The sequence below is a fragment of the Pseudorasbora parva genome, chromosome 20 (assembly GCF_024679245.1).
Source record: "Pseudorasbora parva isolate DD20220531a chromosome 20, ASM2467924v1, whole genome shotgun sequence".
NCBI lineage: Eukaryota > Metazoa > Chordata > Actinopteri > Cypriniformes > Gobionidae > Pseudorasbora > Pseudorasbora parva.
The window spans coordinates 28,608,390-28,634,714 of NC_090191.1; the positions used below are offsets into that span (position 1 = coordinate 28,608,390).

Consider the following 26,325-nt stretch of genomic DNA (forward strand, 5'->3'; position numbering starts at 1 on the left):
CTCCAGTCTTAAGAGTCCATAATCCTTCAGAAATCATTCTAATATGAGGATTTGATTATCAAACATTTATGATTATTATAAGTGTTAAAAACTGTTTTCTCAGGATAATTTAATGAATAGAAAGTTCAAAATAACAGCATTTATCTGAAATATAAAGCTTTTGCAACATTATAAATGTCTATACTGTCACTTGAAAAAGTTCTTTCTCAAAAAGAATAAAAAAAAGCTATTCATCAAATAACAGGGTGTCCGCGGGGTTTTAAAAAGTATTAAAAAGAGAAATCCAAATTGTCAAATTTAAGGCCATTAAAAGTGTTAAATTTGGTCTCAGAGGTATTATTTTTTTTTCCAAATTAGGTATTATTTTTTCAGACTATCAGGTGTCCTATTCTGATTTAAATTCTATCTGCGTTCGCGTTAGTTCGCTTAAATATGGGCTTTAGCATATCTGGGCACATAATCAAAGATCTTTCGTGTCCGTCTCAACGTATGTTTGATGCTGACGTCATATTCAGTGGTCGTTCGGCATCATCTCAGAACACTGCGCGCTCATCAGAAGTGGCTGGCTCACGTTTTTTTTTAGACTTGCTTCAAGGCATATCTTCAACGACCATCCTCATAAGAGCAATCTTAAATGATTTATATAAACTCTAAAATGAACAAAAAGAGTTGTGAGAGACGCGATCCATAGACAGTATATAAACAGTGAGATCCGCGTGTCTGTCTGCTCTTAAAGGTACAGCAGCCAATAAAGCTTCCTGTCAGTAAAGTTAAAAAACAAAGGGAACAGAGAAAATGACTAGCTGCGCTTGACTAAATAAATTTTGTAGCTTTAATAAGGATTAACTATTTAATTTATAGTTTATGCAGTACAGACTGCATATAACTTTGATAACTTTATAAAAATTATGTATATTTCCTTACTGTTAAGACAGGAAGGGCAGGAGTAAACATGACATTTATTATGGGTTTATCTTAGCATTGTTTACTTAAATTAAAAACTGTTATATGTTTGAAGCCTAATAATAAATGTAAAAAATAAAATAAAAAATCAGTAGCTGTATTAAAGCAGCACTAGGTAACTTTTCAACCTTCATAATATATTTTTTAAGACTCTTGTGATGATAAATCGACTTACAATAGGTTGAATGACACGTCTGCCATAGCCTGATGGGGTCTGTATCGTTTTTAATCGTACTTTTAAACTTCGGGTTTCGGGTAGTAACCCGAGAACAAAAAGAACTACAAAATGCGACTGCTTTACGGCATATACGTCACTTCCACCAACACCCACACTTCCTTAAATTCGGACGTGCGAGCCCAACTTTGTTCGTCGGATAATATAGTCATGTCCGAAGCAGCAGAGACAAATAAGAAAGAAAAGGTTTTGTTGGAGGAAAGCAATAAGAGGAAACGAGAAAGTGATGGGATTAAAGGCAGGACGAGGATCAACATATGACCAGCGTTTGCTCGTCGGCGTGAGCTGAAGGAGGCGTGCCCGACCGATGCTATCCTGCTTGTTACGGTGAGCTACCACTCAAACATTGAACTGAAGTATCATATAGATTCTGTTAAACTGTAACCAATAGACTACTATAATGACGCTGGCTTGTAAACGTGAGCATCGTGATTATTTGGCGTTTGAAAAAAATAAAACCCATGAAATTATATTCATATGACATGCTGAAACATGCCACTGACTGTAACGTTACCTGGGATGAAGACATTTCACACGCGACGCCAGAAGAACTCTGAACTCCTCTTGCAGTGTTCAGGGGAACTGTTAGCGCTGCACCGACCCGCGGCGCCACTTTTATGAAGTTATTTTGCCCGCACCGCACCACTGTATATATTTTTACAACCCGCCGCGCACCCGCGACCATTAAATAGACATACGGGGTCCACGGGTTATGAGCCGACCCGCTCATCACTAGATGCACGCGCGATGGCATCCCCTTGTTGTAGGATGACAGATCTTACGACAGTAGTTGAGGACATTATTTTTTCCAAACTGTAGGGGGACGCCGAGAGCAAAAGTAGCCAAGTGGGGCTTTAATATCAGTAATAGGCTACTGGCCTTCATTCATAAAAAGATGCCATTTAAACAAGTATTTAAAATATACTGTCTTTATGTTGTTTCTACATTAATTTGATTAACTGTGAAATTATTATATTAAAAACGTACAAAAACATTTCTTTTTTATTGCGATTAATCGCAGAAAAAATGTGTGATTAATCTAGTTAAAGTTTTGAATCGATTGACAGCACTAGTTTTTAGTATTTTGTTCAATTCAACAACTTATCACAGTTATAGAAATGTAATATTTGGCTCAGGTTTTGTTGTAGGAAAAAAAAAACACTAAATAATTTAATTGTTGAATTACCAATTATTAATTGAAATCAAATGTGTATGCAGTAATGCTTCTCCTTAACATCCTTTGTGAATGTTGAGATCTATTTTACTGTGTCTGAATGATAACTTATAACAGATTTCCTCCTGCTGTCGATTCTAAATCTATTCTTTTTTGTGTTATTTATGTCAAAATCTGTGTAAATGACAGAAAGGTCGCTGATTAACACTTGCAATTCAGTGTTGTGATGGTTTTAAAAAATATTCTGAAGGTAGTAAAAAAGGTATTAAAAAGTAGTAAATTTAACTTAACGATTGCTGTATATACCTCTATTTTTTTTACACAACTGCTTTCAACATTGATAAAATAATCATTACTGCTTCTTGAGCAGTGAATTATATGAGAGTGATTAGTGAAGGATCATGTAACACTGAAGAAATGATGATGAATTCAGCTTTGATCACAGGAATAAATTACACACATACATATATATATATATAGAGAGAGAGAGAGAGAGAGAGAGAGAGAGATTTTACATTTGAATAATTTCACAATATTACAGCTTTTTTTTGTAAATAAAAAAATAAATGCAGCATTGGTGAGCAGAAGAGACTTCTTTAAGAACATCTTTAAAAATCATACTGTTCTCAAACTTTTGTTTGAGTAGTGTATATACAATTAAATGTCTGACAACAATTTTGAATCACTAAAAGTTGTCATGTATGTTTGATACCATAGGGGGCTCAATCTAATATTCTTTCATAGGGACCAAAATTGCTAGCTACGCCCCTGCCTACTGGTGGTTTAGTTTCATATTCTTTTCAACATTTCTTTTGTTTATTCAGAAGTGCAAATCTCATATTTAATGCAGTTTATTTAATTCCATAAATCTAAATGTAATGCAACATGGTTAACTAATCGTGAAAAGTAAGAGCTGTAATAGCATTACTCCCTCTTTTAGCATGTTTTTACTTAGCCATTTAAAATGGAAAGACATTAGCCCCCCCCAAAAAAAACACACAAAAAAAACAGCTGAAGTCGACACTTGTTTGAACGCTCTGTTTAAGGCGCATGTCTGCTGTGAGTTCAGAGGGCTAAAATCAGGGTTGGAAAACAAATTAATTTTATTTAAAAATTACAATTTTGAAAGTAAAAAGCATTCTAACATAAGTGCACCCCAGGAAATAATGCAGTTCATGACTACGGTGGCCCAGTAGTGCAGCCGTACTAAATTAAACCACAACACAGCGAAATGACCACAACACAACGGAAATGCTCCCGACCACGAGGGGGCTCTCGGAGTGCAATAAAGTTAGTTTTCCTTGCCATAACTCTATAGATTGGCCTAGTCTTACAAAGATATAAACACTACGATCAGGTTTGAGTGTGTAACCATTGTATATCGACATGAAATATCAACTCAAATCACCTACATGCATTATAGCTGCATATTTATACTCAAAGTTTTTACTCGCGATCACAGCGCTTGATGCCGAAGGGAACGTCTGCCAATTCCACCAAGTGGTTGAAACGTATAATTTTAATAATTAAAATTACTTTTTTTTGTTTTTGTTTAAATGTTCAAATTCCAATGTTATGCATTGAGTCAGTTTTTTAGAGTACAACAAAGCTGTGGGGTTTTAACATGTCTGTTTTTGAATTAAAATTACTTTTAACATTTATAGATATGTTTCAACTGCATGGTGGAATTGGCAAACATTCCCTTGGGCATCAAGCACCATGGCAGCGTGTAAAAGCGTTTTCGAGTATAAATATGCAGCTATGGTGACTTTGAATTGATATTTCATGTCGATATACAATGGTTACACACTTAAAACTGATCGTAGTGTTTACATATTTGTAAGACTAGCCAATCTATAGAGCAATGGCAAGGGAAACTAACTTTATTGCACTCGGAGCCCTCTCATGGTCGGGAGCATTTCCGTTGTGTTGTGGTTTAATTTAGTATGGTTGCACTATTGGGCCACCGTACACAACGCTGTAGAAAGCTTTGTGGACGTGCTACTGCTCTGACGTAGATCGAATGTTTTTTCTTTTTTTAAACTGTATTTAAAGAGGCTGCAAATCAAACAAGCATGTTGATTGATAGACTGACCACAAGTAGGCTATAAATTAACCTCATGAAATCGTTTATATGTGAAAGTAAGAATGAATTGCATACCCGCTGAAAAACGAGCGTTCTAGCGCCTATAAAATAGTGTAACGCGACCTCTTAACAAATTACACATCAATATGAATGGTCTCGTCAAATGATAGGGAAACCCGCACAGCAATGATCTTCTCTTCTCTTACATTTTGCTTGGGAACTAATGTGGTCGGAACCAAAGTTTATAGGCCTGCGTTCTCTGGATTTCTCTCAAGCGGAGCACTTCTACATTCCAATTGGTTGCCGCCGAACCGCATCATAGCTCATTACCATAAAGTTGAGCCGATTTTAACTCTCCTCGACGCCCAAATCGTCCAAGACGTGCCGCTTTTGCCGGGGCTAACCGCCCGGCTCCCATTGAAAATGAATGACTTCCAGGCACCTTGCCGCTCTCGCCGCCGACGGTGTGAACGCACAGTTAGTCTGGGAAGAGCGCATAACCCTGAATCTGTAGAAGTGCTAGTACACAACTGTAAAGGGGGGAGGGGAACCTGCTTCAATTATTCACCTGGCCAAGGCCAAGTCTCATACTCTTATTACTCTTTCAGACTCTTTGGCCACCTTTCGTTCTGAGAGCAGTTTTATTTCTCACACAATGTGTAGTACAGTCAACAGTCCTGACCTTGTTCCACTCCATCTACTCATCCCCAAATGCATGATTGTGCACCTTAGAAGTCAGATGAGAAAAAAAAAGCTTCGTAACAAAGGCCACAGTGTCCTCAGGTTGATGTGTAGTAGTGCTGCAACGACGCGTCGACGTCATCGATGACGTCGACTACGTAAATACGTCGACGTTCGTGAAATGCGTCGACGCGTCGTGTCAGACGTTCATCTCGCGTAATGTTGGCTTCTGCTCCTGGTTCTATCACAAAAACCTAGACCGCGAATATCAAAAGTATGGGAATACTTTAAACAGAGGCCAAACAGTGTTTCCCACACATAGACTAATTTGTGGCGGACTGCCACATAATCAATAACGGCCGCCACATTCGTCATTCATTCATTTTTACGCTATTTAAAAGACGCACGCATATTCGTTTAGCTGCATTTCCTTAAGTTCTCTCTCCGCTCTTTTGCGCGTCTCTTACTCACTCTCACACACGCGTTGCATTCGACCGTAAAACAAGTTTTATTGCATTTTGGCGCATTTAGTATGACATAGCTTTTAAAACCAGAGCAGTTGAATAACAGAGTTGCGACACGCCTTCATCACGCGGCAGCGCGCGGTCACGGCGCTCATATAATTCTAAACAAACCAGCGCGGTGTCAATCAATACAGACCAGTGTTTCCCAGACGGGATCCCGAGCAAAAGTTGCGGGGACGCACTTACACTTCGGTTCATCTCGCATCACATCGCAATCTTTAATACGGGTTGTAACTTGAAAATAATGCTGTATGCATGTTTCTGTCGATGGATAGACGTGCTGATTCCTCAGGTATGCACTACAACAACAGCGATAATAAAAGAAAAACGTGGGCAAAACGGTCTCTCTTTGTAAACTTTATAAAAACACATGCGAGTGCTGCTGTACGTCCGAATATGAGCAGTCATTTTCACAGTGATCACCCCCGTGTAGCCAGAAGACGCGAATGAGAAGATCTGTCTTTGTGCACTCGTCCCAAAGCACGCAAATATTGAGTTATCTTTCAAATCCTGTGCTTAAACGGACAAACTCACAAAAAGTATGTCAAAATGTCATAGCCTACTCGCCTTAAGTGAACTTTATACAGAAAATACGACGACTATCCGTGGGTCTTAAAGGGGCAGTAGCCTTCACTGCTGTCTGTTTAATGTCAAACAAAAGATTAAGACATCACTCACTGCTCCTGACTGAATAGCTTTTGTAAGTTTAATAAGGATTATTATTATTTTAATTTTAAACAGTTAAATGTGTGGTTATTTTACTTTTGATTACTTAATTCCATTTCTCTACCTAAAAACTAATGTTAGACCTACCTGAAAAGCATTGTTTATTTAATTCTCATCTTTGCTCAATAGTATTTATTTGTGCTGCTTCTATTTAAGTTATCTGTTCTTATTTTCTTTATTTTCATTTGACAGTAGTCCTTTTTCCCCTGAACATAGCAAATACCGAACTGTACTGAAACGTGAACCTAAAACTGTGATACAAAGCGAACTGTGAGCAGTCTGTACTGTTACACCTCTAGCGTAACTTATGTAAGGGGGTGCCACAGAATTTTTACAAATTTCAAATGGGTAAAAAAATAAACCGTTAGATTAGTCGACTAATCGAAAAAATAATCATTAGATTAGTCGACAGAAAAAATAATCGTTAGTTGCAGCTCTAATGTGTAGCATAATCATGTACGTGTAGCAAAAGCACACTGGCCAGATTCAATAATTTTTTTTAAAGAGCTGCAGCAGAGGGGATGGGACAGGATAGGACTCTCGATCAGAAAAACATCCCGTCGGTCTGCCACCATATAACTAGTGATTGGTTCAAGGAACGTGTGTTGCATGAAGAAAAAGACCTTTAAAAAGGACCCTTTTATGATTGAAATAAGTCATGAACTGCAAATCTCCTCCTGAGAAATGACATTTCCACACACACACAAACACGAGCTGACAGAGATGGTTGAGGTCTGAAGATCAGGGCCACCATCCTCTGACCTTGGAGGTGCCGTGTAGTTGAGTGACGCGCCCGAGGGTATAGTGGAAGTGGCCAGTGTCTCCGTTACTAGCTCACTCTCGTTCCTTGAGAGTTCTGGGTTACAGACCACCTACAAGACTGGGTTTTTGATGCAGCTTTGTTTGGCCACTGCAGACGGTCTTGATAGCACAATTTATCTTACCATAAAGTGAAACGTCTCCACAAAACGTGATGGACCCAGGGAAAAGATTGGACCGTGAATGACTAATTTCTGTACTGCACTTCTGCTTGTATTCTCAATTGCAAACAACTCGAGTGTTAAACTACAAAATTAAAGCTTACAGGGTGATGCCATTAATCATTTTTGTACCTACAACCACCTTGGAATCTTATGTCTGCAAATCACCACAGCATATATATTTCACTTTACACTTCAACAAATCAAAGCATGATGAAAACAAATATCAGACAAATATATTTGTTCTCCGGCATGTACTTGCATAAGAATAGCACCATATACAGTACCTCTACTATACTTGCACATCAGGAGCAAGGGGGAAAACACAAGAGGGCCCACCTCAGACTTCAAAGCTAAATTATTCATTTAAGACCTCAAAGCTAAAATATTGATGCAGGCACGATCCCTTTTCGTTCCTACTTTTCCTACTCTGAGAGGAGTGGGGGGCACTAACTCTACATTTTATTTTTTGCAGAGAAATCCTTACTGGCATCCACACAAAAATGCATGACAACAACAGTGTACGCTAGGGAGCTAGCATAGGGAGACCCATTTTTTATGGCGAGATGGACAAACGCATAATCAGACAGAAGGATGTACGCATGCGCATTAATGAGAATCTTCAAAAAGGAGATGATTTTTCTCCACACTCCCTATCACACCTTCAGTAAGTGCATGTTTAAAAATCGATAAAGAATCGTGATTGGACAGTCATTTTGTTCTCCACAATATACTATGATGAGATTAGCCAAATCAAAAGGTAGCCACACTCGTGAAATAAGAGTACAACTCGTTTTTAGGATCACCTAGCAAAAATTTAGGAAAGTATGGGACAATTTTCCACAAGTTGGGACACTAAAAATAGAGCTGATAAACAGGACGTCTGGTCACCCCATCTATAGCATACACGCTTCGACAGGTCGTACGCCAGGAGCCAAGGCCAAATCGTTGAGTCACTGCAGCAGCGTGTCCACCTGCCTGAAGCCAAACGTTCAGATCGCTTTCAACCAGACTGAGTCATTATGACCGATGAAAAACATACCTTGTGAAATTTCAAATTCTGTCCATGTAAAAGGATGACAGACAAATTGCTACTTGAAAAAGCATTTTTGCTCATGTTTTGACTGGTTTATGAGGTGCTGTGAGCAAATTTTAATAAAGGTACATTTGCTCTCAAGGTTGTCTTCTCAAAGGCCAATGTCTGACAAAAAAATGATTTCTTTCAAAGTCTCCCCTCTGGACAAAACCACATGCCAGACACCACTCAAATACTCTAGGACATGGGTGGGTGATGACATGTTAATAGAGAGAGTTAAAGGGACGGTTCATCCAAAAATGAAATCCGCTCACCCAAAAAAAGTCAAGCCGGCCACTTAAAATCCAATTTCAGTCCATTCCTCACACAAGCCTATCTAGTTTCAAAGGGCTTGGAATATTGATTTATGAATCACTTACACAATAGATGCAAAACTGAACTGCCCAACTATTATATAAAATATAACTATTCCCTTCCATGTCTAACTTACTAACTATCATTTGCACTTTGCAATGAGAATAAAAAAAGGGGGGGGATTTGAAGATGCCAAACAGATCAATCAATTTAATCCTACCTTTACAGGACTCTTTTCAAAAGTTGCATCCCATTCACCAAAACAGACTTAACTTGGTTGACTGGGGATTTCAAATTAGTAACAGCAGGTTCTAATTTTAACTATTTAAATATATTTAAGTTAATAAACCGACTCTAAATTCCAAATTGAACACCCAGCGACTCTTTGCGTCACTACCAAATCCATTCCTTATTCTCCCTCGGTTTCTTCTTTCAGTCACCATCTAATGACTGTCAAGGGTGGGTGTGAACGCCTTGTAGAAACAACAGTCCTGACAGCGGGACGAGGACAAGTCAATCTCCCCGGCTTGGTTACACATCCACACCCGACGGCCCCAAGTGTTGCTACCGCTACAAAACAAATAGCTTTTCTCACCGTTGTTTGACAGTAGAAACAAAGGAAACAAAGAGTCTCTTATTAACAGGTGAAAGCTGTTGTGGGACTCGGAGCAATAAACTCTGGTGATATAAGAGTTCTGTCTGGTAGAGGTGAAGGTCTGGATGCCCTGGAGCTAATGTGTGAATTACTAGGAGTCTCCGAACAGCAACCAAATCCTCTAGAGAACAAACACTATATACACGTGCGTGTGCCTGCGTGCGGGAGAAAGGGAATTGGGCTGTGTGATTTAATGCACTGGAGCCTCTTCCTCGGTAAAGGTGTAATATCCTGGTTGACCTCCTCATCCGTTTGTCCTATCCTCCAGGAAATACTTCCGTCTCGTGCAAAGAAACACTTTGTCACACACACCCCCGCAGCTATAATAAACATGTTTCTTATGAGCTACAGCTAAATGAAAAGAGGCCTTTATAAATCACTCAAACACACAAAACATTTACGTCTGAGCGAAGGACAAAAGGAGTCATCCAGACTCCTACATGCATGAAACATGTGGAATGCATAAAGAATGACCTGGCAACCTGTCAGCTAGATTTATAATTAAAAAAACTATAAAAAACAACAACACGCAGATAAGATATAAGTTGATGCCGACTACAGCCATTCTGATGCATGAGATCGAAAAACAAGGCTGAAAGGAAAACCGCACACAAGGGAAAAGTATAAAAAGACAGATGCCCTGCTGATTTGTCCTCTGTGGATAAGTGGGTTGGACTGGAGACTGTCTTTCCTTATTGTCCTCATAAAAAGACAAACGGCTGAGGAGGTCGGTCTGAACAAGGTTTCAGACAAGGTCTTACTGAAACGATACTGAAATCATCCAAGATTAAATCCAGATGTAGGTAAGGATTCAGATTTAATCGTCTTGGATCTTAGTGCTGCATTCGACACGGAAGATAATTGTATTCTTTTAAACGGACTGGAAAAGCTTGTATGTCTCTCGGGTAGGGTTTTAAATTGATTATAGTGTCACCTATATCAGCTAAAATGTTCCTTTCTGTAATATACGTTTTGAACCAAAGACACAAAATATTGCATGGTGCTCCACAAGGATCAATCCTTGGGTCTGTCTTATTTTCATTATACATGCTCCCTTTGGGTATCATAATTAAGAAATAAGACATGAACTGTATATAATGGGCATACAAATTATAGTTCTAGATTTCAGTTGAGTTCAGAGACACAGTTATATTAGAGCGGTTGTCTGACTGTCCAGCCTTGTAAAGAGGATGAACACTTTTTGAAACTAAACGAAAAATACTGAAATTCTATTGCAGGTCTGGATACAATCTGGATTGGGTACCTTAGCCCTACAATCTGAGGTGGAACTAAAGAATATGGTGTCATTTTGGACCGTTAGCTGAGTTTGAGGCTCATTAAGCCAGTGACAAAAAAAATAGCTTTTATCATCTGAGAAATATTGTCACGTTTCATCCTTTATCACTTAATGATGTTTAAAAAACCGAATTACTTAATTCATGCTTTTATCTGCTCTCATCTTGATTGTAATGCCATATTCACTGGATTACTCACTGATTTGTACCTTAAAATTGCTAGGTCAAAGGATCGATTTTAATTTTAATTTTATTTGTTTTAAACACTGCATAATCTGGCACCTTTATATACTTCAGACTCAAGATAAGTTTCAAATCGTAGTTTGAGATCCAATCTTCTGGAATTTATAACCAATCTGGGGGTACTTTTAGCCACTATGCTCTAAATATTTAGAATTTCTACCAAATTAAGTAAAAGTCTCCAAGCATTCCTTTTTTTTCTTTCTTCCTAAAGCAAAATCTTGTTAAAGTTGCTTACATTATAACAATATGAGGTCAAGTTTATTTATTTTTATTTACCGTTTGGCAGTTATCATTGACAATCATGGCGGACACAGAAGTGCCAATCAACAGCGTGTCGTTTTTATATGCCTTTTGTACGTGAAGTTGCGGTAAAAAAAAAAAAATCTGATATTGTGACAGCCCTAGTTTCAACCAGTGTGACATCAGAAAAACCCACTTAATCTAATTCCAGAGTCATAAATGTTTTTCACTGCTGCCTAAAAATACTGCAATGAGCTAAAGATTTAATCTGGGAGCATGCACCAATGCTATTAATATGTTAACACCTCACTCACTTGTGAACAACTGTTACTGTATGCTTAAACCTCTATGCGTTTTGGATGGCAGCAGGCCAATGTCAGATGTTTTTGTACTCCGATGGACTGAACTGCAAATGTGTCAAGATACAGGCCGATACAAATAGAAACGTCACTGACAAACTACAGAAGGCACGCATCAAAAGACGTAGATGAGACTGACAGGCAGATCACCTCAAAGTGAATGCAGAGAGCTGCCAGAGCTGACGATATGAACGAGACTCCTCCTGCTGCCTGAATGACAGACTAAACCGGGTGTTTAACAGAGCAAACATCTTTCTTTGAAATTAAGGGCTTTGGGTCACGTTTTAAATTGACACAAACTGGTGACAATGAAGATGGTGGGAATGACAACTTCCTAATTTGGAACCTGCACCACTGCGCAAGTGCCACAACTCAACACGGCAACTGCTTTTCAGATCTATGGCAAAATTAGCAAATTATAATGTATGGAAAGGAAATGCGCACAAGGATCCTTTACAGAACGCAAGTAGGCTAATCACACAGCAGTTCACACAACATCTGCTCCGATATACATTACCAGATCCTGCAGGCGACGTACACTAAAAATTGGAACAAGTGCATCTCCAGGAGGACGCGCAGCGTGACGAGTCACATCACGCACACCTCCTTCCTTTGTGTGGTCGTAACAGATTTACTTCAGTCTGATGAAGAGGTTTGGCCGGGGATGTGGAACCAACGCATGCAATGATTCATTTATAGTTTGATATTACAGACAGCGAGAGGACAGCCGGTGATCAATCAGCTTATTATCGGGTTTCCGACGGACCCGTCGCTCACGCAGAGGGTCAGGAGCGTAGGGGCAGCCCAATGCAGACGCGTCTGATAAACTGACAGATTGATGTGTGATGAAGCGTCATTACGCCTGTGACACTCACACAATGTACAGACAGCTCTGAGTATATTAATAAAGAAGTCACGATGTGATGGATAATGGGTGACATTGTTGATGGAAGTTGGTCTCGCTCAGTTCCTGACATGATAATGTGCCTCTGTGACATGAGCGATTGGACAAATGTCTGCCTTATAATACAGATGAAGTGACATCACGAGACTTTGCAGCTTGTGGAGTTTTGTGATGCCTTAATGCAGGGAAGTCGGGTATTACTTTTGATGATGATTATAATAATAATAATAATAATGTCTAAATTAAGGCTGATATCAATTACATTCAACATGGCAGTTTCAGACCAATTAAAATGTTTACCTCAAACTCTGAGGCATTTATTTTAAGAATAGGGCTACACTGTTTAGTGAATCAAAGACAGCATAACCAAGTGAACAACCAGTTCTTTTCAACTAAAAAAACTACCCAAGCAGACTGAATAAAGCTTAAAAGAACCTTTCAGGAGGCCTAAAGAACCTACAATTGTTTGCTTGTAAACAATTTATTCTATATAATGCGTACGTACCTTAATGTATCCACCAGTAGAGACGAGTACTCTGTCATCAGGGGAAAAGTGCAGGTCGGTTACCCATCCACCGTGGAAAGAGTCCATGGAGTCCTTAGTGTCCCGGGAACAGATTTTCAGGAGGGCTCCATCCAGCATGCTCCACAGCTTAAAAGACAAAACCATACAACATTGTTACACAAAAGAAATGAATCAAAATGCATATAATACAGCACAACATAAAGTAGAGCCACAATGTGTTTATTTATAACGCAGTACTGTTTCTTGTAGGAGTTTGATCAGAAACCGCTTGAGAAACTAAAACATGCCAAATGCAAATACATCCAGTCTAAAGCCGGATTTACAGACATTACACTGAAGTGCGCGTTTTGCGCTTTGTGTTTCTCAGTGGCAGTAAACTGTTAAATAATAGAGACGTGAGCTTTGAAAAACAGCACCACAGGCCATGAATTATAACATCACAGCATTTCTCGCTCTCCGTTTGTGGTTCTCTCGCTTTCCCCATTTTCCCCTCCCTCTCTGCGTGCATCTTTAATTGATGAGGTAGAACTTTCCTTTACGCCGAGCACTGGGACCCGTCTCCCAGGAAGAGAAGACAGAGCGAGACAGACAGTTTGGCAGAAGTGACAAGCAGGGGATGCTGAGTTTTGAGAATTGTGCCATCAAAATGTATTTGTCCATATGCTTATCTTAATATCTGTATTAATTCAAACGCTTCTATTTGCTCTGAACATGCTGGCATTTATGGCTATGTTGAGTTTCAAAATTGACCATAATTGACAACCTTTAGCATGATTTTGTTTTTTTACAACCATGCGATTCCGCAACTAGGTTTGCACTAGTTATTATACCTTGACACCAAGCATGTATTGAGAACAATTGAGTCTCTACAAAAACCATTTTACTCTTAAGATCATGGAAGTGACAAGGGAGCACCGCTCTCAGGAACGCAGACTCCCATTGACATGGTAGTTTAAAGATCAGATTCCGTATCTTTAATTTTAAGACATTTTCAAAGATCTAAGTGTAGCATTACTACCAAACCAGTCAATTGAGAATAAAAATTCAGAAAGCATTCCTTTCGTTTCAGAAATTCATACTTAAAATGAAAAAGTTAGTCTAATCGGAACTCTAAAAACAAAAACATACTAAAAGCCACAATTAGATCTTTAGTCACCCTTATTTCTCCATTGTCGTCGCCCGTTGCAAGTCGCTTGTTGTCCCATGAAAATCTGCAGCTACGGACGCAGTCCTTGTGTCCCTCCAGCAAAAACGTCATCTCCCACGAGGCACTGCTCCATACCTTAGGGGGGAAAAAAGAAGTAAAATTCTCAGCAGTTATAAGCCATTTTACTGCATGACCTGAACAGGAGCAAAACTAGATATCTTCACATGTTTACACACTATTCAACCTCCGAGATCTCTCTTCGAGAAAAGGCCAATAAATGGGATGGAATGCTAGACTTGGTAAACCCAGCCTGATCTGCCAGTGATTTGATTTCGCCCTGCAACTCAGTCTGGAAAACCTGTACATTCATTTCTACTGCTTCAGTTACACTATCACGCCTTGTGCAGTAGAAAGTACAGAGCAGACTCCCCAGACCAATGTTCAATTTTAAAATTAGCTTGGTCTGGTGATAGCCAGACAAATGGTATGCCACAAGGCTGAGCAAATATCATCCATTAAATTTTTGGCTAAACTGAATAAAATTAGAGATGGAAAAACAAATATTTCAAGCAGCAGTTAGTCATTGAGGCAGGTCTTTTTGGCATGAATGACCAAGCACTAAATTCACATTGCCATCCTCTCTCTGGTGGTTGAGAAGGTCTGGCAGACAGACGTGAACATGGCGTGACATTAGAAAGCTCTTCTGGTAGAGGAGGTGTCACACAGACGGAGAACTTGGATCTCACACTCAGGCGAGCAGGCTGGACCTCTGATTCCACAAACAGAGGATGCTACGCGTGCATCATGCCTGTGTTCCGCACTCACGCAGAGTTAATTAGCCAGTATTTGGCCACAAATGGTATCGTTACAGCAAGCACCCTGGGCTCATTAAAACTACTCCTGATCACCTAGTACAGACCTTACACCGTACCAGACTTTTAGAGCTTTTAGACTCAAGTAAACAAACTAGCAGTGTAACAGAAACAGGTTTCTGTAGTTCCTGGGCTCTGACTGAGACACTTTAATGTAAAGAATATCCTGTCCCACGACATTGATCTGATATATGAATTTGTGCCTCCTTTCGCTGACCTTAGCAGTCCTATCAGCCGAGGTTGTGGCAAAGAGCCATCCGTCATAAGACACATCACATGACAGGACAGCACCCTTATGACACGCAAGGTCTTGCAGCATCTGCCCTTTGTTCAAATCCCAGACCTGCAACAAAGAAACAGGCTACTTCACCTGAAAAAGGCAAAAGACACTTCCCATAAATGTGATGCACTTCAGTGACGCATGATTTGATCAAAGGAATTATAGCTTGTTTTAATTGTTAATAAAAAATAAAAAAATTATTCAAGAAACTGTAGTATTCAAACCTGTTGAATTGATAACATTGATAAAAAAAACAAAGTTGATTTAATGGTCTATTGAATTTGATTCATATAGCATTTATTGCTAGAACATTACACAATTATAAAAAAGTATACAGAAAAGCTCATTTACTTTGCCTTTGTAACATTAAAAATAACTATTTGTGAAAATTGGTAGGAAGTTGCGGAACACGTAAAATGTCTCTTTTCCACAGAAGCCCTGACTACAACTGGGGGTGAACCAACTGAAGTGCCTACTGCCACAGAGATCTTAAAACTGTTCACAAGCATTTAACTGCATGCATCACAATTATCAGGGTTGACTGCTTTCAGTCCACAATTTAGGCTTGACAACAATGGTTGTAATTAATGCTATTACCTTAACCGTGCCATCAAATGACCATGAGAAAAGATGAGGAGAGGAAGACGCGTTTAAAAGGTGGAACTTCCTGACTGGCTCCTTATGACCCTCCAGCACCAGACACTCACCTGTCCTCCACTTCCACACCTGCAGACAGGCAAAGTGTTAATGCTCTCAGAAGTTAATAATTGAGATGTAATCTTTTGAAACAGGTTTGCAAAGAGTCTAGAACTGAAGTATTGATTTAGGGTTAAACACTTTCATTCTACTACAGATGTCCTAAAGGTCTAAATAGTAGTCGCCATCCGCCAATTACAAAAATTGCATTCAACTGCCCTCAAAACCAGAAAATGGTTGTACCAACAAAAAAAAAATGAAGAAAACCCCAGCAAAATCCTAACAAAGACAAATATAATCTGTCCACACTTAAACTTTGCATAAGATGAAAGGGAAAAGAAACAAAAAGACTGCATACAAAGAAAAACAAATATTGCATGCAAGCAAGTTTTTGAATATGTTGACGCTGTGCACAAGAAAAAAAAAAAAAAAGATTTCTTTGCATTTGACTATGGTCCTGTCCCAAATGTAACCCTAGGCCCTCACGGCCTTCCTCAGGGTCCACACTTTCGTGACATAATGGCACTTTGACTGTCGGGCAGAAGTCTACTGTGACGCTAGCTTCAGCGCGGGCTCAGCAAAAGTGTCACAATCGGGGCACTCGCGAACATCCTTCTGAAACCAAAAATGACAAAAGGGACATGCGCCGGCCATTTTAAGTCCACAAGACCGCAAGTGAGCCATTTGGGACAGGGTCTATGATGTGGCATACGTTTAGTTCTTAACAGATTTTCCTCCCGTTTTAACTATGAGAAACAGCTGCAAGTGAATTACCCGGACAGTAGCATCTTCTGAGGACGTGATGAGAGTTTCACCGTCTTCAGTGAACTGACAGTGGTGAACAGTCCTAGTGTGACCTGAGAGCTTCACCGTTTTTCCAGATGAAACCTCCAACACCTTTAGAGAATATAAAACAAGTGAAATTAGCAGTGCAGAATAAATCAAGTTGCAAATGCATGTAACTACAAAAAAAAAAAAAATTAAACTTTGATAGCAAAATTCAGAAAAAAGTATGTTTTGAGAAGAAAAAAAACTTTATTAGATGAGAGTTAAAGGGGACAGGGAGAAAAGTGTGACGTTGGGATGGCAACGATTTTTATTTTATTTAATTCTCTGATTTGATTTCTCTCCATAGCTTTAAGGCTACATTTAGTTGTACCCTGCATAGACCCTTTAAGAGAAGCCACTAGAGACAAATGGTAAACTTCACACTTTGCCAGTGTATGCATCTAGATTCCTCCATGTAAATGTGATTGAAGCAGTTTAAGAGCACACTTGAAGGAGAGTCAGTTAGCCGCTCTGTCAGGCATTCAGGAACACCAGAATGACTATTGGCCCTTTCTGCTGCATCTAAAATGTCAACTTAAAGCTGCCCGGCACTACAGAAGCATGTGCTGTGTTTTTGGAAAGTAAAATAAGGAGGTATGTGTGCTTGCAGGCTGGTGTTCTGGTCTTAAGTGGGTGTCACTCTAGGATCAAATTCTGCAAAAAAAAGCTAAGTAATGGATAAGTGTACAGAACACACAAACAAGGTCACATGATCCTTCAGAAATTATTCTAATATCCTGATTTGGTGCTCAAACAATGTCAGTTTTTAAACGGTTTTAAATTAACATAAACAGTCAATGTTTAAAACATTTTTGGTAGAAACGGAAATGTTAACCCTCAAATGAAAATTCTGTCATTTACTCACCCTCTAGTTCTAAACTTGCATGAAAATCTCTCTCCTGTTGAACAAAGGATATTTTGATTATGGCTAAGCAAACTGGACCCCATTGACTTTCATAGTACAGAAAAGAAAAACACTATGGAAGTCCTCAAATGTTTGTTTTCCCATATTCTGCCAAATATATTTTGTGTTCAGCAGAAGAAAGAAATTTGACACCCTCAAGTTGTTCCAAACCTGCAAGACGACAGAATTTTAATTTTTGGGTGAACCATCCCTTAAACAATTCAGGATTGTGAAATTATCCATTCACACATACACTTCCACTCCCCATACCTGCACTGTACCTGTCTCTAGCCCTAGTGCCAGCACAAAATCACACTGCAAGTTCAGCAGCTGCAAGGCTCTCCATCCAACGCTCTTCAGAAACTGTCTAACTTTCACTCTTCCTGTCTGTGCACACATACACAAACAGTCCTCATCTCTCTAGTACAACTCAATTTTCCTGTGATTTCATTGATGCCAGACTTTCCTTGGGGGAGGGGGGACCTGCAAGAAATACACCATTACAGACTAACTGCATCCACAACTCTACAATTGCTTTACTTGCAAGCAGTTGAGCATGCTTGCAATGTTCTGCTCGGTAGCCGTCTGGCACCCTCTGGTGTTTCATAATGGTGCCAGTATTACTGCAGAAGTGAAGCTTTGCATTTAGAAACTACTGCAATTCAAACTTTAATGTTAGACACATTTTTCTAAAGACAGTTCAAAAGGCAACTACTATCAACCAGAAAATAACCTCAGTTTAAATGCACACAAAAAAAACTTTGACACATTTTTGTAATATCCTGTGATACATCACAGAAGCTGTCAAAATAATTTAATTTGTACTGAACCTGGAACATTTCAGTTGATCATTTTACATTAACTGCTTGTCTAAATGTATCCGTGTCTTTCTCTAGGTTAAACACTAACAATGAGGCAGACATGGAGAGGAAGGATCTAAATAAATGGTTGTTTGGGGTGTAATAAATGTGAGGATGGGGAACAGCCTTTCATTCCATCAGTCAGCTGTTACCTCTAGGCTTCCCCACTGTCCCAAACATATCAGTCACAATCATTACACTACAGCACACTGTACAGAACAGGAGGACAACGCTTGCCTCCAGCATGACGACATTCAGGAGAGAGAGAAGGGAAAGTTTGGGAAAAGAAGGCAGAGAGATTAGAGGGCTGAGTGCAGTTGACAGCCACGGTAAATCTCACTGCCGGAGGGGAGTCAAAACACCCACAAGCATCCTGAAGGCTATTTTTACCCAGAGTGCTTTGCATGCCCAGAGACTCCCATTCAAAGCGAGAATGATATTAAGATGAGACAGCGGGTGAGCTGTAGTACCTGTACGGTTCCATCCCCAGTTCCCAGAGACACAAAAGCAGCATTTTTGCTGATGCAAGTACAGCGAATCCTGGACGACAACTCTTCACTCTCGTACAGAACAGCACCTGTGGATCCAGTCCGTACCTGAATGTTCACAATGCAGCATTACATGTCAATGCAATCCAAAACAAAAAAAAGACGAATATACAAATATAGATGATGCTCATCTCTGGTGGACCATACCTGTATTCGGTTTCTGCTGTCAGGTGCCACTATTGTAACGTCACTCTGGGAGAAGAGAACATCAGTGTCCCTCTTCAGAGCCACAGCAGAAGAGGTGCGCACCCGGTCAGTCTCCCACAGCTAGACAAGCGTTAACACTTGTGATAACAGGTCGATACTGTTCAAAGAATAACTGCAAAACTGTCACGCAACAAGAAGAGCGGGACCAAAGCTAGCTTACTCTGATGGTCTGATCATCAGAAGAGGACAGCAGCAGCGAGCCGTCGGGTGAAAACTGGACACAGTGAACCCAGCTCAAGTGACCGTTGCATTCGGCTTTCTTTTTACTGGTCTCAAAGTTCCACAGCTGAAAAACAACAGTGGGGTTTACATCATGCTCACCAGGCTTCCTTAATCAATAATTAAAGATTAATTTATTTCATGCTTTACACATTGTTCATCCTTATTTAATGGATTAGTCCAGTTGGGACATTTCTTATTGAACTTTGTAAATGTTTATTTGCATATGCATGCGGCTAATAACGTTGATTGGACGAGAGCAGCGCACAAGCATGTAACCTGTTAACTGATTGCCCTGTGAACTTGAACTGCTCGTTACACTTCAAAAGTTTGGGGTTAGAGTAACATTTATTCAGCATTAAATGATGAACGTGTCAGTAAAGACATTTGACAAGATACAATTTTTTACATTTTAACACTTACTATTCATAAGAATTTAAAAAAAAAATAAAGTCTGAGAAATGTTACCAAATCAGCATTAGAATGATTTCTGAAATATCATGCGACACTGAAGAATTGTCTGCTAAAGATTAATTTCTGTCAGGACCACTATAGTAAAGATGATTGACTATTAGCATATAGTTTGGATTGGCGGCATGGTTCTGTTCTGGGAAAGAACTCCCTGCGTATCCATGCAGCCTAGCATGGGTGAGAGCAGGGAGATCAGTAATAAACCCCACTAGATGAAACAGAACCAAACCAACAATGTATTGCAGGTATCAATAATGTCAATATTAAAAATGTACAAAATTCAGGAATTTAGTCTGATTCAGGGGGACATTAGAATGCCAAATCATGACTGACGAGAGGAGCCGGGGATGTTTATATAGCAAGATATTTTAAATAGCAATTTAACAATATTGCGGTTTTTACCTTATTTTTGATTAAATAAAAGCAAACTTGGTAACCCCAAAATTTTGAACAGTACTATAAAGATAAAACTATTTATAAAACTGTTTTAATTGCTTCCCATGGACAGTATATTTAGGAGCAACAGCAGAGGGGATGATTTCAATTATTCATTTTAAGAGAACATTAACATTGGTCTGTCAGTCACACATTATTGTATAGAATTTGGAAATACTGGCTATAGATTAACAGAAACAAGGAATACTCGGCACATTTTAGCGCTGTGGTGTGGCTTACCTCTACAGCGTAGTGGGAGAGCGCAACGGCCAGAAGGCTGCTGTTGGGACACGCGTGGCAATACTGAATGGTGCTCAGACGACTAGTCTTCATCTCCAGCAGCATGTCTGAAGTCTTTACATCAAACACCTACATGCATACAACACACGTTTAAAACAAACCATATCACAAGGGAAGCAGAAACAAAAAGACCCACACAGTATATTAATCTTTCTGACAGCCTGAGTAGATTAAATTATGCTTTACTTTTCATTTTCCCATAATCATTTTAATGTGATTGGTGTGACTCAGACTTCAAAAAATAAAAATAAAAGCTGTTACAGGCAACACAACAAAAAAGTAAATATTGAGTGGCAGTGCCAAGTCATTTCACAACTGGCAAAAATCACTTACAAACACAGCGTTCCTGGCAGCACAAATTATCCGTGAGCCGTCAGCTGACCAAGTGCTGCATTTCACAATAGCTTTTATTTCATCGTCACTCTCTGGGAAAAAGCCACTGACATCAATCGATTTCCACTCGTTCGCAGACGACACCTCAAACAACTGCCAAATACAAAAGACAAGTGCAAGAAACACATTAAGAGGACACCTGTATTGTTGAGTAGAGACGATCAACTAGTTTGAGCCTTTCTAATAATGGGGAATTTATCAAAAGTTTTGAAAACGGCCTCACCTTCAAGGTGCCGTCACTGGATGAAGTGGCGAGGTAGGCGTCATTAGGAGAGAAGCAGCAGTGATTGACAGGTTCCATGTGTCCAAACATAGTGTTTTGAGACGTCTGCTTGTTGGGGTTCCATAGCTGCAGCAACGATGGAGAAAAGAAATGAAAGCAGGCTCAAAAAGGCAGGACGCATGGATTCAGGAACAGAGGGAACAATTTGTGTAGGATTCTTGATCACTCTGCCAGGGTTTATTGAACAGGACAGCCAAAATAAGAGAAGAACATTTAGTCTGCAGGAGCTCTTGTGTTAAACATGTCTGCAGTTACATTCTCTAAATCTCATTTGAGGGCATTTCTGTCACTCATGCCGAGATATTCCACAAAATGCCCCTTTTGTGTTCACACCTCCACTGGGTGGTGTGACACCAGTGCGCTCACTCTGTTTTCACACCCATGAATGAATACAGCTAAACTGCAGACTCCTGCTGTCACACTCCTACAGATTTCCCACAATTCTCTGAAATTTTCACAAGCTGTAAAAATTACACGGCTGCCCCGTTCCCCTCCTCTGCTGATCTGAGTGAGCATCCTACCAGCTGTCACTCATTACTCACGTTCACCAAATCTGCCTCTAAATGTGGAAAGAGGAAATGGAGTGTGCAGAAACAGAGCATATGAGGATTTAATTATCAAACACTACCACACACCTGCTATGCACCAGTAACGTGATTTTAATGAGAATATTTATATTACACAAAGACGCACAAGTTATTAGTCACAATCATTGTTGAAGTGAAGTCATTGGAGTGGTTACTGTGGCTCACTGAACCAATCATGTCAGACTCTAAAAGGAATAAGATTAGGGTTGCTAATAGATTAGGGTGCTTTAGAATAATTGCAGCATATTCAAAAAATGTAGTCAAGAGTTTCACTCACAAAAGTTTAGTAATAAACAAGTAGAGTTGGGTATCATTTAAAAATTAAAGGGGGGGGTGAAAAACACTGAGTTTCAGTCAATCTCATGTCAATCTTGAGTACCTATAGAGTAGTATTTCATCCTTCATATCTCCGAAAAGTCTTTAGTTTTATTATATTTATAAAAGAAATATGGGCTGTACCGAGTCTTTCCGGAAAAAAACGAGCGCCTGGAGGCATCATTCACATTCAAATCTTATTGCAAAAAAACATTTAATTGTAGCTAAATACCATGAACAAGCTAAAGAACTTGCGCATATGGTTTAAAAATACCTTTTTCTAACTATAATAAATTAAGCATTAAAGACAAGTAAACACTCAGTAATAATAAAAAAATAGCAATTGCACAGAGATATGATTGAAAAATATTCTCAGGTATTCAGGTACAGAAACTAATCAAATGTAAAATAACACTGCACTTTATTAATAATATAGACTGTACATTACACAAGTTATTCTGCCTAGAACAGCAAGTGAATGCTCATCTTTTTGTTTGATTAACGTTAGAGACAGCATCAGGAAAATCTGCAGTCACTTTAAGAGCGGCACAGATCCTATACTGTTACACATGCGTTTTCACCTTTTCAACCGTCTGAAGACATTTGTCCGTTTGTATGCAGTGTAAAAAGATGAGGGAGTTCAATATCGGGCACAATCCACAATGAAAAAGCCATTCGTTGCGTGTGTGGCTTGTGCCCGCAGCACAGAAAACAGCATGTGCGTCTTTGCGCTCAGTTTTTGCGCTTGAATGGTTTAAAAAAAAAAACGCTTATTATAAACCAAGTATAAAATGTACAATTCTTCTACAAAAATAAGAACACTGATTTGTTAATACATTTTCTTAACTAATAATTCGAAACAAAAATGTACGGAACTCTAAAAACATCTGACCTTGGTATTTACGAATTTGTCGTTTGAGCAGGTGGCCAGCAGGACACGTCGGCCTGTGTTGGTGAACTGGCAGTGGTTTATCTGTTCCTCATGTTCCTCCCCAAACACTCTGATAAGAATACCTCGCTCAAAGTTCCACAACTACAACACACAAAACACCTCATTCTATGGATAGTTAAAACATTAATATATTATTTATAATACAAAGTGCTGTGTGAACATTATGCAAATTCAAAAAGAAGTTGAATATTAAAAGAGTCTTTCCTATTTTATATTAAGCAGCTTTATGTATTTGCATTAAAAAAAAATTATGTACATTGCACTTACTGTGTTCATATTGTATTGCAAAACACTTGCTTTTGAGATGGGATACAGGCAAGGTTCGGTTGTATGGAAAGGTCAAAAGTGAAGGGTCAGTGTAATTACATGCAGGTATTTTTCAGGTATTAAATTCAATGTAAATGCATGTATATACACAATAAGTGCATTGTATCAAATTATTAATTTAAATGTTAGTACATAGTTAAAGACGCTTAATATAAAAGTGGGACCAAAGAGTCATTCTGGAGCAAACTGACACCCTATAAAAAGATATTGACCTACACATAAAATTTCCACGGAGACGGACACACTGACCTTAACCTTCCTGTCACTGGAGCAGGTTGCTATGTAACGGCCATCGGGGGAGAAGGCACAGCACAGAACATCTTCGTCATGAGCCTGAAGCTCCAGAAGTTTCTCTCCAGTGGTCGTTTTAAACACCTAGGAGGACAAATAGGCAAATATTTGCAAGTCATGAAACTGCATATTGTCAGACTCAGAACACAAATGGATATTTACCCGCAACGTCCTGCTGGCTCCACAAGAGGCAATTTTACTCCCATCTTTGGAAAAGCAGGCATAATAGACAGACCGCTGGTGAGGATGCAGGACCAGCAGGGACAAACTATCCTGACGATTTTTGTTTCTAAGAGTCAGAAATCACACTTTCAATCAAAACCTCATTTACTACAAAAGTCACTGTATGACGTAGTGAGCAAGTAGAATACATACACCCAGTCAAGATAGAGCTGCCCTCTGCTGGCCCTTTTCTGCGCTTGCATCAAGGCTTGCCTGTAAACCTCGGAGCATGTGGGCTGAGACAGCGCCAACTGCACTAGGTCAGGAAACGGCCTCTGCTCCAGCTGATGTCCATTCAGAGAGAGGAACTCCTGAAACTGCAGTCTCACCTCACTATTCTGTGTGCAAAACATTTTCTTTAAAAAAAAAGAAGGTACAATTGAGGAACATCAACAAATCTAGCTAAAACTGTATAAATACCTCTTTGTCTAGTATTTCACCATATTCTACATAGTCGTTGATAAGATGGGCAGATCCCATAACCTGAGCTTTTTCTTTGACCCAGTCCAAGGAAAACATCAGTGAATAAAGCTCCTAAAAACAGGATAATTCAATGTTTATAATGGAAGGACAATCATTAGAAGAGCCTACATATGCTTGTGTTCAAATAGGTTCAAATTACCTTAGACAGTCCTGCTTTAGCCATGTGGTATGGGAGGAATTGGTACCAATACGAACATTCTTTATCTCCAGAACTGGGTGGGCTTTCATTATAGAACTGCTGGTATTTACGGACCATCTTTTTATGTAGTTCCTACAGGAGAAATTAATTCAGTCCCTGTTCTTTGGTGGCACCTCTTTAAAAAACAAAAAAATGTAATAACTCACAGCAATTTGACCACGGTTCTGTTCAGCGAGAAAGTCCAGCTGCAGATCGTGAAGGTAATAGAGATACGGTCGCTGGTTACAGTCACGAAACAGCAGTGATTTATTCACAAATTCCTGTAGGACATCCTCTACCTCCTCCAACTCAAGATCCCATAGCACTGACAGAACCTGCATGACCAAAAAAAATCATTTTTAAAAGTTGCTAATGTGGTCATATTTGCAAGTATGATAACCATAAATTAGGAATAAAAATAAGCAACAGTGAGACCTTAGCAGGCACTTTGATGTCTTTCTGCATGACGCTCAGGTCTCGGTATAGATCTCTGTGTTCAGGCTTTAGAACCTGCAGGCTGGCGTCCATGGCCTGATCCAGAGCCTCATAGTCGTAGGACGATGACTTGCGGATCCGCTTGAATTGCTTCTCCTGCAGCAGCCGAAGGTAGTAGCTCCAGCGGTCAGGGAACTCCCTCAACAGAGCTCCAATCAGAGAAACCACCAAAGGAGACCCTAATGGAAGAAGAAACATTTACGACGGTCAGGGGGGTGTAAAGCACTTCAGTAATGGTACTTTATTACTACAGTGTACCCTAGTATTAAGTACTATTACTCAAATGTTATGCAAAGGAGACAGACCAATATAGGGCAATGATGATTTGCAGAGTAAATTTGTACTTTTATAAAATAGTGTAGTAACATGTGAGGTAGAGGACATTAAGCGGGTAACAAATGTGGTTATTACATGTTTTTGGTTCAGCTTTGCATAAAGCAAGTTGTACCTTTGCATTCGCTCACAATGCTGCGGGCCTGTTCTGGGAGTTTCTGTGGCTTCTCACTGACATACAAAGCAAGAACTTCCAGGGCTTTTTCCTCATCTAGACCATTTTCAACAGGCACTTCAAACCTTATGCCTTCACAAAAAACAAAGCACACAGAAACAGGATGAACCCTTACATTAATGAAGTTAGAATGTTAAATGAATTATGCAAGATAACAGCAACAATACAGACAAAAGAACATTTCTCTCATAACCTCAGCTGAAAATAGCTTATCTCCAAGACCAGCTGCTCTCCATTGTCAGAGTTTGATGTGTAATTTAATTTAGTGCAGGATTTGTTTCAGCTCTAAAACTTAAGACGCAAGCAGGCACAAGATCCACCTAGTTACTAAAACTAAACTTTTAGAACTTAAACCATTCACGGTGTCAAATCAACGCAATGCAAACTAGACACACTAAAATGTATTACTTACCACTTACAGAGTCAGCCAGACTTCGGTTGCGTGTGGTAAGAAGAACTCGGCACTGAATATCAAAGGACCTGAGAGCAGAGCTGTCCCAGACATCGTCGAGAATCAACAGGGACCTGATGGATGCACATAAG

The 26,325-nt window shown here is 39.4% G+C and overlaps 1 protein-coding gene across 1 annotated transcript in view; it reads right to left on the reverse strand.

Moving 5' to 3' along the window:
* The window catches only part of apaf1 (apoptotic peptidase activating factor 1), a 32,523-nt gene that overhangs the window by 2,013 nt on the left and 4,185 nt on the right, over positions 1 to 26,325 (reverse strand). The window contains exons 6-27 of the mRNA XM_067427340.1: positions 26,195 to 26,307; positions 25,723 to 25,854; positions 25,215 to 25,453; positions 24,947 to 25,114; positions 24,741 to 24,872; positions 24,539 to 24,652; positions 24,272 to 24,456; positions 24,059 to 24,185; positions 23,855 to 23,980; positions 23,219 to 23,359; positions 21,365 to 21,490; positions 21,082 to 21,234; positions 20,689 to 20,817; positions 19,484 to 19,609; positions 19,264 to 19,383; positions 19,039 to 19,164; positions 17,979 to 18,095; positions 16,751 to 16,873; positions 15,878 to 16,006; positions 15,218 to 15,343; positions 14,138 to 14,263; positions 12,961 to 13,107 (exon numbers count right to left, since the gene is read on the reverse strand). Coding sequence (XP_067283441.1) covers positions 12,961 to 13,107; positions 14,138 to 14,263; positions 15,218 to 15,343; positions 15,878 to 16,006; positions 16,751 to 16,873; positions 17,979 to 18,095; positions 19,039 to 19,164; positions 19,264 to 19,383; positions 19,484 to 19,609; positions 20,689 to 20,817; positions 21,082 to 21,234; positions 21,365 to 21,490; positions 23,219 to 23,359; positions 23,855 to 23,980; positions 24,059 to 24,185; positions 24,272 to 24,456; positions 24,539 to 24,652; positions 24,741 to 24,872; positions 24,947 to 25,114; positions 25,215 to 25,453; positions 25,723 to 25,854; positions 26,195 to 26,307 — 3,025 coding nt within the window. The remainder of the gene's footprint in view (positions 1 to 12,960; positions 13,108 to 14,137; positions 14,264 to 15,217; positions 15,344 to 15,877; positions 16,007 to 16,750; positions 16,874 to 17,978; positions 18,096 to 19,038; positions 19,165 to 19,263; positions 19,384 to 19,483; positions 19,610 to 20,688; positions 20,818 to 21,081; positions 21,235 to 21,364; positions 21,491 to 23,218; positions 23,360 to 23,854; positions 23,981 to 24,058; positions 24,186 to 24,271; positions 24,457 to 24,538; positions 24,653 to 24,740; positions 24,873 to 24,946; positions 25,115 to 25,214; positions 25,454 to 25,722; positions 25,855 to 26,194; positions 26,308 to 26,325) is intronic.